The 15,844-nt window shown below is 37.7% G+C and overlaps 2 protein-coding genes across 8 annotated transcripts in view; both read left to right on the top strand.

Moving 5' to 3' along the window:
* The window catches only part of LOC127966897 (calcium-binding protein 1), a 28,791-nt gene extending 22,231 nt beyond the window's left edge, over positions 1-6,560 (top strand). For all 4 annotated transcript variants that reach the window (XM_052568239.1, XM_052568240.1, XM_052568242.1 and 1 more), the window contains 6 exons: positions 1,093-1,123; positions 2,859-3,002; positions 3,272-3,381; positions 3,496-3,570; positions 3,651-3,723; positions 5,434-6,560. In XM_052568239.1, the coding sequence (XP_052424199.1) occupies positions 1,093-1,123; positions 2,859-3,002; positions 3,272-3,381; positions 3,496-3,570; positions 3,651-3,723; positions 5,434-5,459 (459 nt within the window). In that variant the 3' untranslated portion in view covers positions 5,460-6,560. The remainder of the gene's footprint in view (positions 1-1,092; positions 1,124-2,858; positions 3,003-3,271; positions 3,382-3,495; positions 3,571-3,650; positions 3,724-5,433) is intronic.
* Positions 6,561-7,698: 1,138 nt separating this feature from the next.
* LOC127966695 (glycerol-3-phosphate acyltransferase 4-like) lies at positions 7,699-15,509 on the top strand. 4 transcript variants are annotated; one of them, XM_052567872.1, is made up of 13 exons: positions 7,699-7,848; positions 8,358-8,853; positions 11,626-11,695; positions 11,772-12,054; positions 13,235-13,309; positions 13,526-13,615; positions 13,732-13,825; positions 13,903-14,018; positions 14,117-14,172; positions 14,256-14,341; positions 14,426-14,554; positions 14,670-14,749; positions 14,853-15,509. In XM_052567872.1, the coding sequence occupies exons 2-13, from the start codon at positions 8,686-8,688 to the stop codon at positions 14,959-14,961; spliced, it is 1,356 nt and encodes a 451-aa protein (XP_052423832.1). In that variant the 5' UTR covers positions 7,699-7,848; positions 8,358-8,685; the 3' UTR covers positions 14,962-15,509. The 4 variants fall into 4 exon arrangements, with proteins under 4 accessions (XP_052423832.1, XP_052423831.1, XP_052423833.1 ...); XM_052567871.1 differs by having other exon boundaries at positions 7,777-7,941; XM_052567873.1 differs by having other exon boundaries at positions 7,787-7,941; positions 8,362-8,853.
* Positions 15,510-15,844: the final 335 nt, after the last annotated feature.

The raw sequence follows: 15,844 nt of genomic DNA, 5'->3' as shown, positions 1-15,844 counted from the left end.
GTTATGAGCTGGTTCTTTTTAGTCTTTCCAAAACATGCAGTGTAAAAATGCAGTTTGATTCCTGAACAAGTGACTCTTATGAGCCCGTTCTTTTTAATGAATCAAAAACATTTAGCACAATCAATGTAGTCTGATTTGTGAATCAGTGAATCTTATGTGCCGATTCTTTTTTACAAATTAAAAACAGAGCACAAACAATGTAGTCTGATTCACATTTGAGTGACTGTTATGAGCTGGTTCTTTTTAATGAATCAAAAACATATAGCATGACCAATGTAGTCTGATTCCTGAACAAGTGACTCTCATTAGCCGGTCCTTTTTAATGAATCAAAAATAGTTTCACAAATGAGTGGCTGTTATTCAATCAAAAACATATATTGTGACCAATGTAGTCTGATTCTTGGACGAGTGAGTCTTATGAGACGGTTCTATTTAGTGAATCAAAAATATACAATGACCACTGTTTTTAGTCAAAAATAAAGCATGACCAGTGTGATATTATATATACTCAAGCAATGATACATTTCCAAGGCTGTTCTTTTCAGATGCAGACATTTTGCAGACGATGCAGCACTACGTGCTTGGGTTTATGTACGAACTGCAGGGATCTGCCTTTATTAGCCTCTGCAGGGGTCTTGGGTCAGGCTCACGTGATTGAGTTCTCCTGCAGGAGCTTAGAAAGTGTTTGGAGGTGAGCCCTGCATGTGCTCGTGTTTGAGGAGATGTGTGAGCAGGGAATGCTGGGATCAAAGAAACTAAAGGCTTGAGCTGATTATGAGAGATCAATCCTGAGTTTATATGCGCTGTTCCGAACGACTTAATCCAAATGGGAAGATCGAATTTAAAAACTAGACATTAATTCCTTTAGAGGCAGGAGGAAAAAACACTGAAAAGGTTGGGTGTATTAGTTTACACGTGCCATTGTGATCCTAATGCTGTAATACGTTTTTCTCTAGCAGGAAATAGTGCATAGAATTAAATGACTGTTCTTCAGAGAAGGTGGAGAACACCAGCTGACTTGTGTCATTAATGGAACAAAACTGCACAAATTAGCATGGATTGTGGGTTTATACTTTGTTTATTTCATTGCAGAACAGAGAGCTGAGACCAGAGGAAATGGATGGTAAGTTCCCTCATTGCTAAAATGTCACAGTTTCCACACACACACACACAAAAAATGTTTGTTTTCAACATTGACAGCCATCAGAAATATAAAATATTGTAGTTAAAGACCAATATACATTTTAATAATTTATTTAATAAAGAAAAGCATATGTTGCTGCACTCTAAAAAAAATGCTGGGTTAAAAACAACCCAACTTGGGTTATTTAGTAACCCAGCACTGGGTAAATATTGGACCGAACACATGCTGGGTTATTTTGACACAGCTGGTTGGTTTAAATGTTTTTACCCACCATGCTATGTTGTTTTATTTAAGTCATCTATTGTTTGAAAAGTATTATATTACTGGCTTAAAATGGACTGGGAATTAAAAAAACACACACAGAGAATTACTAGAGGCAACAGCAATAATCAAAAGATGAACATTTCTTATTAAGCAAGAACACATGGACAAAATACAAGACAATTGAATTTATTTGGGTGAATACAGCATAGTTTACAATATTACATACATTTCAACTCATTTAACAAGCACTTTAGACATAAAAATGTAACATTTAAAAGAAGCATTTGAGGATACTTTTACAAATCACTGAGGATAAGAGGAACAGCAGGAACAGAAAAAAAGTGAAGAGGTGAGCAAAAAACACAACAAATACTTACAGCCACAAAGCCTTAGATGAAATCAATATCGCGCCAGAGGATGATTAGACTGCAAACTGCAGAAACATAATTACCATATTCAGTTATTGCAAACCAGTTTGGCTTTATTTCTTTCATATGGTACATGCACAAATATTGCTAAAGTCTGTTATCATTATGGTAATGAATGTTTCCTTTATTGAAGCACATTGACTTTGGTTAAATTAACTCAGCAGTCTCAGCAATTGTTAAAACATTTTAGTTTCAATAATATTTCATGTTCATGACAGCACTGACATACCTTTTACTATGTGCACTTGGAATCCAAGCTGGTTTATGTTGGATTTTTCAGCAGGGGACTGGAGCAATAATGCTGAAAATTCAAATGTATTATAAACAAAAGCCATTCATAGTAAACATGCTGTGTATCTGATATTAAACTAAACTAAACTAGAGTCTGCAAGAATGCTCAAGTGTTTTAGGGTGTATTCACACCAGGAAAGCCTGCTAGTTCACTTGCTTTGGTCCCAAACAAATACAATGTTGGTTTTTTTTTCTTTGGTGCGGTTCACTTTCACGCTTCCCTTTTTGCAAGTGAACCAGAAACTGTAAACAAAACCACTTGTGTTTTTGAGGTCATCCATTCATTGGTTCATCCATTCAACTGTACCAGAGTTCGTTTGGAAGCGGACCGAGAACACCTCTTCAGCTGGGTCTTGGTACAGTTGTGTGGTCCTGCCCAAAAGCCCTGATCCACACGAAAGCAAACTTGAGTTCAGTTCAGTCGAACCAAACAAGACAGGTGTGAAGACACCCTTAATCGCATATCATTTTGGACATTTCGATGTGCAATATAATGTGTCAATTGTTCCAATTTATTTTTAAGAGCTTTTATTTAAGGTTTGCAATGAACTTTTAAGTTATAAGTGTTTTAGTCATTCAGGGATTCATTGCTGTGCTTTGTAATTGTCTTCAAAATTGTTTGGGAAGCAGAGCACATGAGGGAAACATAATTGTGCTATAAATTATTCTCTTTTCATTATCTCTTACTCGCTCTGTCTTATATTTTCCTGACATGCTTTCTATCTTCACAGAGCTACGAGAAGCCTTCAAAGAGTTTGATAAAGACAAAGACGGCTTCATTGGCTGCAAAGACCTGGGGAACTGCATGAGAACCATGGGATACATGCCCACTGAGATGGAGCTCATCGAACTGAGTCAGCAGATCAACATGAACTGTATGCAACAACAAATCAACATGTTTTGTTCAACATTTATTTAGAAATGTAGGTTATACAGTATGGGCAGTGTAGTGCTCCTTAAAAGCACTCTTAAAAATAAAGAGATTTTCACAGTAATGCCACAGAAGAACATATTTTAATAATCTAAAGAACCTTTTGTGCAATGGAATGGTTCCATGGATGTTGACGGTTCATCGTGGAACCAAAGATGCCAATAAGGAATCTTTGTGGAAGTTCACTAACAGCATGTGTCTTCTGTCTTACAGTGGGAGGACATGTGGACTTTGAGGACTTTGTGGAGTTGATGGGACCCAAACTTCTGGCTGAGACGGCAGATATGATCGGAGTAAAGGAATTGAGAGATGCTTTCAAAGAGGTGAGGTAGGCCTGCACAATTTGTGGAAAAAAGCAAATTGTGTTTTTTTTTCTTGCAATGTAAAATGCAGTTCTAAAAAATTTAATTGCATTTTTATTGTTCCCTTTTTCTCAGTTTGACACCAACGGAGACGGTCAGATCAGTACAGCAGAACTAAGAGAGGCCATGAAGAAACTGCTGGGCCAACAGGTGCTGTTACTTTGGTAAAAAGCTTTTATAGCTCTCATCTGATTCTCATTTCATCCTTTTATTGATTCTTATTCCCTCAGGTGGGCCACAGAGATCTGGAGGACATTCTGCGGGACATCGATTTAAACGGAGATGGGCACGTGGACTTTGAAGGTGAGCCACCTTGTGTTTGCTATGCTAATTAGCAATGCTAATTTCACTGCCGCAGTGTCTTTATTGCTGTGCTAGGTGTAGAGAATTGGTTCATGCAGCATGGGAGAAAATTATCGCTATGATCTGTCCACAGTAATCTAAAAAATATTCCATTCACGTTCCCTTCCGTGTCTCTTGTCCATATTTTGGAATCCGCCGTAAAATGTAATTATGGAAAAGCAATAGTTCCAAGGTTTAATCCCAGATTTAATTAGTTTTTTGTTCTCATTTTGATCTCAAAGTTATTAAAGTAGCAATCAACCTTTTGAAAAGTACATTTCTTGAGGGAAAATGGAGGGAAAAATACATGCTGTAGTCGTACTCTAGTGTTCCCAGCGCAAGCTCTTCAGTCTAACCAGAACATTTACTGAAACTAATTGCAAAAATAATTCTGTCGGAAAAAGTGGAAAATGACTTTTTATGGAAGAAACCTTGACTAACATAAGTGGGGAAAAAAATGCAATGCAAAATTATGAAAAAAAGGACTGAGACAAATGATCCTATTTTTGGATCCATTATTATTTATTTTGCTCCCTCTTGCTGTGAGCCGCTATTGAATCTCATCCTCGTGAAGGCGGTAAAGTGACAGTAGTAGAGCTGTCAACCAGATTATCTCTTAACCACCGGATTATTTCACCTCTCAGATTAACCACGCTCAAAAAGAGCATGAAAACGGCAAGGACGAAAATAGCTAGCACTGTTATTCCTGCTGATGACTGGAGGTGTGACAGTTGATGTCCTCTCGTTGTATTTGGAGCTCAGGCTATCTTTGACTCATCTGAGGTCAATAGCACATTTTTTTCTTTCGTTATTTATAAAGAAAGAATTTATAGAGCAGCGGTTCACAAATGACAGGCAGCAACCCAAAACTGGGACACAGACAGCAGAGAAAAACAATGGCAAATGCAAAAATAATACCACACTAATAATATAATTATGCAGAGTTTGGATAGCAAATTATACGCTCTAAAAGGGAGAAAAATGTGTTGTTGTTCATGGCAAAACCATACATACACACACACACACAAATAGGACACAGTCCTTTAAAAAATGTATCTTATTTATAAAGAAATTTTCTATAATTGGGCGCAATAAATATACTGACATAAGTGCATAAATTGTGATAATGTGTTGGGTCAGCACTTGATGTAAAATCTGGATCTTAAGCAAAACCAGTGGGGAATCACTGTTATACTGTTATATTTATGTATGGAATTACATTTTGGACATGGATATCAGACAAACCGTATGCATTTGCTTAAGTTTTCTTTTTTGCATACATGCTAGTTTTCAACACCTTTCCATGGAAGGCTTTAGAATAAAACAGTAATACACACACACACACATACACACACAAAAAACATATATTCAGAATTGTTTATATGTATAAGCAATAGAGCAAAGGCAATATGCTCATACAATAACCCAGTGGCCACCGCCGTTTTGTTTTTAGCCATTGTTTAAGTCCTCCATTCGTCTCTAATTTTAAATTAGTATGTGAAGCATTCCAGAGTTTTGGCCCCTTTGCAGAGAAAGCAGACTGACCAAAAGAGGTCTTATACTTTGGGACAGACGGACAGTCGAAACTAATAATGAGAGCTCTGGCGCCTACAGGCTAATTTAAATAACTGACTGTTTAAGTAAAACTATTTCTGGTCTTTCTTTTATCAGAATTTGTGCGAATGATGTCTCGCTAGAGGAAAGGTGGACAAACCATGTCATAAACTGGATCTCCCGTGCTCCGGCACAGATAGAGGAGGATGGAAGAGAGGAAAGATCACGAGGAAGCGGGAGCAGCCTCACAAGAGGAACTTCTGGAACATGACCTCTGACCTCAAAGCACACAAGAAAGAACTGCACTATTTACTCTCCATAACAGCTTTCATGAAGCCCACAAGCCAACAGTGGCAACCAGAGGATGACTCTAATAATATGATCCCTGAAATATATTTGTGTAACGGGTTTTTTTTACCCAATATAAAGCTTGCGAAGAGAGCAATCAATCAAAACAGCAACTGATCAAACTACTTAAGTATGAAAAAATTCATTTCTTTAATTTACTGGCACCTCCCACCTACATTTTTTACAGTATGAAGCATCAAATGAATCGCAATAACATTGCAGTTTCATATTTAAGCTATTTATTAATATTTGTAAAATATAGAAAGATGAGTGTGTGTAGTTTCCCTTTAAAAGACTCTGGCTGTTTAACAGTAGCCTATGATAGATTATTACTCACAAAGATTTTATTTTATATATCAATTTACTGGGAAATGCTGGATCTTTGCTATCAATCATTTGCTATTATTGTACAGTACATCAGACCTATGCACTACTGTATGCGTGGGCATATTTTTGAAATGAAGAGAAAGTTTTGCCATAAAGAAAACATTGCATTGCCCTTGTTTGCACACTGTCTTGCATGAATGCTAGTGCTGATACTATTGAGTCAGCACAGCCAAGTAGCCTAAACTTGTGTGGTTCTGTCATGTATTTAAATGTTGTAAGTTTAGTTAACAGTCCAACAAGCATCTTTGTTCTTAATACACTATTTGAGACGTGTGTGTGTGTGTGTGTGTGTGTGTGTGAAAGAGGTTGGATTGATTTTCTTGTATCTTATTTGTGTGATTTCAAGTTTGTCTTAACTGAGTTATTCTATGCATGCCAAAACGACTTTTTGTAGAGTGTAGATTTCATTAAAGAGTGCAATCAAACAAAATTTGATCTTGTATTCTTATAACATCAAGACTAATTTGTCAACAATAAAGCAATTGTATTATTGAGCCACATATCTGCAACTTCCAGTGTCATTTGCATCATTTGCAAAACAGTCCCGTTTGCTGCTTGATTGGCAAACTAGTTTTTCGTATAATTTTAATGCATTGCTTTCAGAAACACTGGATTGTAGAGCAAATAGTTTTACGGTTTACAGTACTTTATTATTGTTCTAATAATCTGATCACATAGCATCTAATTAAATGGAAGATTCACGTAATTACAGAAAATAGCTTACGTTTGTCTGTCAAAATAAGGTTTAAATGTTTTTGCTGCCATAAAGAGCAACCGAGTAGTTAATAGTCACGTGTTTCTGTTACCTGCACGACACACACAGAGTTCCAGCTCCAGCATCTGGCCACAGATGGTTTTGCATAGGCCTATGTGAGCCATGTAGGACTACATTTCAACATTAGACTTAATTAACGGACTTATTTTGATGACGCATTTAATTTATAAATGTACATTTTTAAATCACAATGCTCTCTGTGTTAGGAAAGAAAATAAACCATTTTCAGAAGGCCAAACTGGATATTAAAAGTTTGTAAAGCCAAATATGCTGTAGAAACTGAATGACTTTCAAAAAATAAACTCCTAAACACACTATTCACTCTGTTTTGATTTTTCTATCAACGGTGTATACATGTATCAGTCATTTTTTTGTGTCATTAACATTTCTATTACACTACAAATTATGCAAATTATTTGTAAAATTTTTGGAGCAAAATGGTTGACTTAAAGCTGACATTTAATGCATCCTAAAAACATCAAATTAAATAACGTTTTCACACCTTTTGCACCGTTTGACAAATTAAAGATCGGATGTTCTCACATTACTGTTGGTTATATATTCTCTATTATAATCGTGAATGTGACGAATAAAATGACCCACAACACACTCACAAGAGACTTTCTTACGATTTACTTTTGACCTTTTTTTTCTTTTTCTTGTCTTCACACATTCTCATTTCATCCCTTCACTGACACTGTTGTCTCTTTTGAAAAAGAAAATTAATGTTTATTTGAGGCAAAATTGATAGTTTTAGAGGAAATTACACGACGTCTGAAGGGTAATGATAATTAAAATAAATAAAATTAAATAATAAAAATTAGATAGATAGATAGATAGATAGATAGATAGATAGATAGATAGATAGATAGACCAACCTCGCGGAGATCAGCGTTAGGAGGGACAATCATCCAATCATCAACGTCGAAGCAGCCGAGCCCACCGGAAGCGGAAGTTGCTTCAGCGAGCCGTGCTGCTCGCGCCGCTGCTGATGCCCATGCCCTTAAACTTGTTGCATAACGGTAATAACAGCAGCATCTCACGATGCTCAAATATCAAATAACTGTTTTATTGAGAAGACAAAACAGCATTTAAACGCTATCTCCCGGGCACAGGTCAGTGTAAACAGCGGCTTTCAGACATTTAAAGACGTTTGGCGGGTTAATTACGTGATAGACAGAGAAGCTGCTGATTAGCGCTTTAGCATCCTCTCATTTACATCTGTATAGCCAACAGTGTCATACAGCTGCAGTTTTGCTTAGTTTACGATGCATTTAAGATATAATTGACTTTTATCTCTCAAATGTAAATGAAGAATGTGTTTAGCGTATTGAGTGCTTTCGAATTGTAACTTACAATAGAGTGCATTTAATAGTGCTTATCAACACATTTGGTTCTTTAGAATATAATTCTGCTTTAAATAATTAATCTTAAAGGTGGAAAAGGCACGTATAAGTTTATTTGAGAAATAATGCTAGAGTATTTCTTTATATAACGTTACATAACTGTGTTTTATTTCCTGTTTTTCTAGATAGGACAGAGATGGCAGTAGACTGATGTGAGACCGTTTCACAGGTCAATGAAGCACAATATTCTTCCCAAAAGACTGTAAAAGCAGGAAGGATTGGATATTCAGGTTTTTTTTAACCTTGATGTGTCCTGCTAATATCTCTATTGTGATAATTTAATGGATATTGGTCCATTGTTCCAGGCATAAATGATAAGTTTTCCCTCTATGCCCATGAAGACCTTGTTTCAGCGTAGGCTTCAGAAACTGAAGCACTTTAGAGGAGTCCATCAGATTGTGTTTAGGCAATTTCGTAACGTTTAAATAGTCCGGTCTCCACGTTTTGGTCAAGATGGAGTCCTACCTCTTCCCTTTCGACAGCCTGATCTATATGCTTTTGGGCATCTCCTTCACGGTGTGGTTCACACTTCTTCTGGTGTTCATCATCGTACCTGCAATCTTCGGTGTGTCCTTTGGGATCCGCAGACTGTATATGAAGTCCCTCATCAAGTTATTTGAGGTGAGTGAGTTGATGTTCATGTCATTTTACAGTATTTCAATTGTTCAACAGGAATATCTGAGGAGCCGTGGAGTGTTCGAGCGGGTTTGATGGTCTGTCTGTGGACCAGTGCTCTTGTAAGATAAGTTGGAGGGTCATTCAGGGAGTTTTTGCTCTGTGTTTTTACTACTTAGTTCAGTTTCAGTCAGCACTCTTTCCCTTTACTGAGGATGTCAGAAGCACAAAATAGAGCATAGATTCACGATTGACTGAATTAATAAGTCTGGAGGGTCTGGCTGTCATTTGACTTTGTCTCATTTTATTCTGTGCTGTCACATATTCTTTCATCTTCAAAACTTTACGGACAGCATGCATTGTTGCAGGACTGTGGCAGTTTGGGTAATTTCAGAGTGGTTTGTGAATGTGTGAATTTATGGGTGAGAATGTAAATGCCACAAGTGGCAGTTTTAGAAATGTGTGTCCTCAAGTGCATGTTAGTCTGTTTTAAGCACATGATATGAAAGTTCTTTCCATAAGAGACAATTCTCTTTACTTGAATTTATGTGAAAACAGAAGCCTATAAACACAAAAGGTGACTAAATGTTAGTCTGCCCCACATTGATCGGTACACTATTATTCAATAGTTTGAATAGTCAGTACAGTTTTTTTTTATTTGAAAAGAAATTAATACATTTATTCAGTAAACATGCGTTGAATTAATTAATCACAGTAAATACATTTATAATGTTATGAAAGTATATATGGAAAAATAAAAAGGATTTCTGAAGGATGATGTGACACTGAAGTAATGATGCTGAAAATTCAGCATTGTCATCATAGGAATAAATTAGATTTATAAGATATCAATTTGAAAATGGTTGATTTTAAATTGTAAAAATCTTTTCACAATATTTCAGATTTTTACTGTGTTTTTCATCATAGAAATGCATTGCTTATAAGCACAGGACACTTTCATAAACATGTAAAAAATGAGACCAATCCCAAACTTACTGAACACGGGCTGAGAAAAATGATACAGAGATGATTTTTAGATGATTTTATGTTCACTTAGGAATTCATTTAAAGAATTCTGAAATGTATTGGAATATTGCACAATTTGGCAATGCTGTTTTTTTTTTTTTTTTTAAACCAGTGCTGTTTCAGAATTTGTCATATTGCATGTTTCCACCCAGAAATGGCGAAACCGTGGTCTGTTCTTGATACTCAAGGATCCTCTTTTTGGAACTAACAGCAAGTATCACAGATTTCACATACTTTTCTAGCGTGACACAAATCACTAGGTCTAATGCATGACTTAATGCTAAAGATTTGTATCCTTACTTTGTGATTAAGATGCATCAATGATAATTTTGTAATCACATTGTTTTTCTAAATGAAGATTAAAATCCTGAGGTGCCTAAATTTTCCTAATCGTTGCAATCATTTTTTTATGTAATGCATGTTGGTAAGGGCTCTGTGCGTGACCTAAAATAGATTCGGATGATTTCCTATGGTGTCAGTCCCCTCTCATCCATCTGGACTGATGTAGTCTCTCTTTCTGACCCTCTCCAGACTTCTTAAGAAACTCCAGATGGCTGTTTTCCAGTGACTAACTTGTGCTCCGCTGTCCTGTGACCCTGAACAGGGGAGCGAGATTTAGTCTGACAAACAGCTTGACTGTTCACTCTTTCCCTGTCCCGACCTTCCTGAGTCACAGCATCATCAGCGCCCGCGAGAGTCGCTGGTTACTTTAATAGCACTCGGTGCTCAGCTGCTGTCCTTGCTTGGCTAATCCACTTTAATGATCCCTAAGGGAAAATTCAGATGCAGCAACATCAAATGTTGTGTACAAGTGCAGGTATAAAAAAAAAAGTAAAATACTGAATTATTTACAAGGTTCTTGTGGGTCTTTAAAAAGACTTAAAATGCCTTAAATTAATTTTGAGCAAATTATAAGTCCTAAAATCTTAAATATCTGAAATGGTTTACAAGCGAAAACCTCTTCTTTTCAGTGATTCTGTGATTATCTTCTTTTCAGTGGTCACTAACAATCTTTAAAACTTTTTTGAACCCTAAAAAGTTATGCTCAGTGCCTTAAAAGAATCAGTTAAAAACCTTCAAAATATTTAGGAAGAATTGCATGGCAAATATTGGCTTGAATGTTGTTTATTGCTGGATTCAAAAAAGTTTTATTATTAGTGAGTTTTAAGTGATTGACAGGTGCTTTGTGACTCATTTTGACCAAATCCTTGAAAACAGTTTGTTCAGAAGTGTGCCGAACTGTCAGTGGTTGTGGTTTTCAGGCGCTCTGGCTGAACTCCAGGACCCAGCAAGGACACACGGATCAGCTGTTGTCTTCTCCTCCCCAGTGGTGTTTTGGGCGGCTGGCTGTGATTCTGTGCAATTGGTTCCCCGAAGGCTGTTTACCGCTTGAATGTTGTTTGTTTCCCCATCCTCATGACAGCTGTTTGGGGTCTCGTGGGGTCTCAGCCCAGCCTGCCTTTGGGGATAGAAAATAAATGTAACATGGTGTAACAAAAGGACAATTGAGTGTTTCAATTAAGCTATCATGACTCATGTAATTCCCTAATGAAATGCATCATCCATCACCATGATGCAATTGTGCAGTAAAAAGTTTAGAATCTTTAAATGGGTCAAGTACCACAGTTTGAAATGTATTATTGCCGCTTTGAGGCTTTTAATGTGAAACTACTGTGGACACACCAGGGTACTGTGCTGAACTATTAGTTTGATTTGCTTAATTTGTGTGTCTAATTCTCATTCTGTTTCTAGTGGGCGACCTTAAGAATGGAACGAGGGGCTAAGGAGAAGAATCAGCATCTCTACAAACCCTACAGCAATGGTGAAACACTAAAAAGATCATTGCCTCTGACATCATATCTTCAACATCATCATAACCTTGCTTTTTTCCCCCTCAGGGATTATTGCTAAAGAGCCAGTGTCCCTCGAACAGGAGATCCAGGAAATGAAGCGTGGTGGTGCAGAGCCTGAGTTTGACATGTCTGACATCTTCTACTTCTGCCGGCGAGGTGTGGAGAGCATCGTCGATGACGAAGTGACCAAGCGCTTCACGGCAGAGGAGCTGGAGTCCTGGAACCTGCTGACCCGAAGCAACTACAACTTCCATCACATCAGCACCAGGCTCACGGCACTCTGGGGAGTGGGAGTGCTCATCCGATATGGGTTTCTCCTGCCACTCAGGTGAGAGGAAGATCTTTGGATGCTGCATGAATGCTTTGGGGATGGATATTGTTAGTGATAATAGTGGTTTTTAAATTGGTAATCACTTTTAAGGAGTTAAACTGGTGCTCATATTCCTGTTCAATCTTAAAGACATGCTAGGAGAAAGATCAGCTGTAAGACTGGATTATATTGCGAAACTTTTGCACACAGTTTTTATCTGATATGCAGTCTGGACGAGTCAGTGTTAGTTGCTGGAGGTCAGAGCAAGTCGGACGTTTTTGGAGTTGATATACCACACAACTTTCTGTGAAATCTGTGTGACCCTGAACCACAAAACCAGTCATAAGGGGCCATTTTTTTAAAATAGAGATTTATACATCGAGAATAAATAAGCTTTCCATTGATGTATGGTTTGTTAGGATAGGACAATATTTAGCTGATTTATATATAACTATTTGAAAATCTGGAATCTGAGGGTGCAAAAAAAATCTAAATATTGAGAAAATCACCTTTAAAGTTGTCCTTAGTTGTTTCTTAGCCGTGCATATTACTAATCAATAATTACGTTTTGATATTTACTGTAGGAGATTTACTAAATGTCTTCATGGAACATGATCTTTACTTAATATACTAATGATGTTTGGCACAAAAATCTATCATTTTGACCCACGCAATGTATTGTTGGCTATTGCTACAAATATACCCGTGCTATGTATGTCTTGTTTTGTTCTCCAGGGTCACATAAACTATCAATTTATTTCTTTTAAGCTCATGACTTTGATTTCATCCTGTTGGAGGATATCAAACATTTTAGTATGTGATTCCCACATTAGGTCATTAGTCTATGATGCCCAGTTTTTTTCTGAATTCAGCAAATGTATAACACCTAGTGTTCTGGATTAAAAATAATGCAGTGTATTTCAGTGAGAAATAGCTTCTAGAGAGGAAAAAGTTATATGTGTCTTGATTCCAAACATTGAAAACTGATGTAGGTCAGCTTTAAGGCTTTCAGGTGCCCAAGGTTAAATGGACACCTTATATTTTAATTCAAAAGAACTATGCTGAAGAAATGTGGAAGTCACCTGAGGATGCTCGCAGTCTTCTCTAGCCCAGGATGTGTACTCCAATGCAGACATGATGCTAAGCAGTGTCATTTATTAGATTCTGCTCTTCACATTTGCTCTGTTGCTCTTAACAGGGTCACGCTTGCTTTCACCGGTGTCGGTCTTCTCGTAGTTCTGACGTCAATCGTTGGCCTGCTGCCAAATGGAAGGTATGTCTTTGTCGACTTCTGAGGGTTTAACACCTGAAGCTGTTGTGTTGGGATTTAAATGCTTGGGAATTGATTGACTTTGTCTGTCTGTGACTGGGATGCACAAGTTTGGCTCAGTTGTGCCTTAAGAGAAAACAGTGAAAACATTGATGTAAACTCCCATTCAAAAGTTTGCATGTAAGTGTGTAAATTAACACTGATTTCTCTACTGGTCAGGATGAAGAATTATCTCAGTGACCAGGTTCATCTGATGTGTTACCGGATCTGTGTAAGAGCCCTCACGGCCATCATCACCTACCATGATAGGTACTGACACACAAACACTGCCATATGCCAATATTAATCACTATTAAAGATCTCTATGCCTGCTTTTACTTTCAATATTTCTTAGTATCCACGTGACTTTTTTTTTTTCCTTAAAGTGAGAATAAACCCAAAAACGGAGGAATCTGTGTGGCCAATCACACCTCACCTATCGACGTCATCATTCTGGCCAGTGACGGGTGCTACGCTATGGTAGTGCGACGTTTGTGTTGATGATTTAGGTTCGGTGTTGATATTGAATGCATGAACTCTGTTTCTGTGTGAATCAGGTGGGTCAGGTCCATGGGGGTCTGATGGGGGTCATCCAGAGGGCGATGGTGAAGGCCTGTCCTCACATCTGGTTTGAGAGGTCTGAAGTGAGGGACCGACACCTAGTGGCCAAACGGTAGCACTGCATTTCCCTCACATATACAGTGTTCAACTCCTGCAGTTATGATTTGTACATTTCTGTGTGTCACAATCAAGCTGATTTAATTGTTTTAGATTAAGTGACCACGTTGCAGACACGAGCAAACTGCCAATCCTCATATTCCCTGAGGGTAAGTGTTAAAACTCCTGCTTATGTGACCATTTCGTACTGAAGTATATGTGAAATAAATACACTGTTTTGTCATTTCTAAAGGAACTTGTATTAACAACACTTCAGTCATGATGTTCAAGAAGGGAAGCTTTGAGATCAGCTGCACTGTTTACCCCGTCGCTATAAAGGTTAGAACAGCCTCCTTTCTCTCTTATGTGCTGGCTTTGTTGTTTATAAAGTGTTTTAAATTCCTCTTGCTGTTATTTTGGCAGTATGACCCTCGTTTTGGTGATGCGTTCTGGAACAGCAGCAAGTTTGGGATGGTGAACTACCTGCTGCACATGATGAGCAGTTGGGCCATAGTGTGTAGCGTCTGGTACCTTCCACCAATGAGCCGCATGGTGAGTGCAAAGTTTTGTTTTTCTTTTCAAATCTTTGAGACTATTTTTGAGCATGTCGGTCGGTCGGTCACTCATTCACCATATTTAGGTGAGTTTAAAATTCATATTTTTACAGGCTGGGGAGGACGCTGTGCAGTTTGCCAATAGGGTCAAAGCAGCCATCGCTAGAAAGGGAGGACTGGCAGACTTGTTATGGTGAGTTCCCATATTAAAGAGTGTTCAACACACAAGTCACCAGAAAAGATGTGCGTTGACATTTTGGAATGACGTGAAGCGTTTGTGTTTTGCATGTTCGCAGGGATGGTGGTTTAAAACGAGGGAAAGTTAAAGAAGTTTTCAAGGAGGAGCAGCAGAAACTTTATAGTAAGGTTTTAGTGGGCAGCAGTGAAGACCGCAGTCGCTCTTGAAGAGATGCAGCTGTCTGCTTGACTTTACACATGCTGCTCGGTGCTCACAGCGAGAGTCTGGACCCTCAGCGGATGCAGTGCAGCCCTGAACTGGCCCCTTCCTGATCCTGCTCAGACTGAACTGATGAAGTCATTGTGAGTTGGAGGGAAAACTGTGTTGCCAGACCCTCGACCCACTGCTGTGCCTCAGCTTTTGCAACATTGCACGAAAGTGTCTGTGGAAGTCAATTCCTGGGCTGACTGTGATTTCTGTTTGGAGTGAGAGTTACACAAGGCACACTTGAGAGAATTTTGTTTTTCTTTCAGTCTGTTACAGTTTTGAAGATTAGTGTTGTTACTAATAATGCATGATGTCCCAGGAAAATGTGGAAAGAGTTTGAAGTGATTTATTTAAGCTTGTAAAAAAAAAAAACTTGAGTTGAAAGTATGCTGTGTGTAGAACTTGTGTTTGTAGAACCACGAAACCAAGATCTGTTACGTGTTTAGCTGCTCTGCGGTCATCTCGTGTGCTGATTGTTCTTTTAATAAAATGTTTCTTTAAACATTGAGTTAATTTCTACTTTTAATTTGACATTGTCTATCTGTCAAGCTAGTAAAAATATGATAACTTTTTTGTCCCATGTCAGATTTATGTATTTCTTTATTTTATTTTGTCAGAATTGCGGGTTATCGACTGTTTTTTGATAATTGTGAGATAAAATCACAATTCTGAGCAAAAAAGTCAGAATTGTGAGTTAAATTGCAATTAACGTTTTTTAATTATGTTGGGCAAAAAGAAAAATTGCTATGCAATAAAAATAGCCTCATTAAAAAAAAAAAAGATATCACTTTTAACTCGTGCGAAGCATTTTGGAACACGTGACCATGCAGCTGCAAAACATAT

The sequence above is a fragment of the Carassius gibelio genome, chromosome B10, assembly GCF_023724105.1.
Source record: "Carassius gibelio isolate Cgi1373 ecotype wild population from Czech Republic chromosome B10, carGib1.2-hapl.c, whole genome shotgun sequence".
In the NCBI taxonomy this organism is placed as follows: Eukaryota; Metazoa; Chordata; class Actinopteri; order Cypriniformes; family Cyprinidae; genus Carassius; species Carassius gibelio.
The sequence above is the reverse complement of the archived record's forward strand: the minus strand, read 5'-3'. Positions and strand labels throughout refer to the sequence as shown.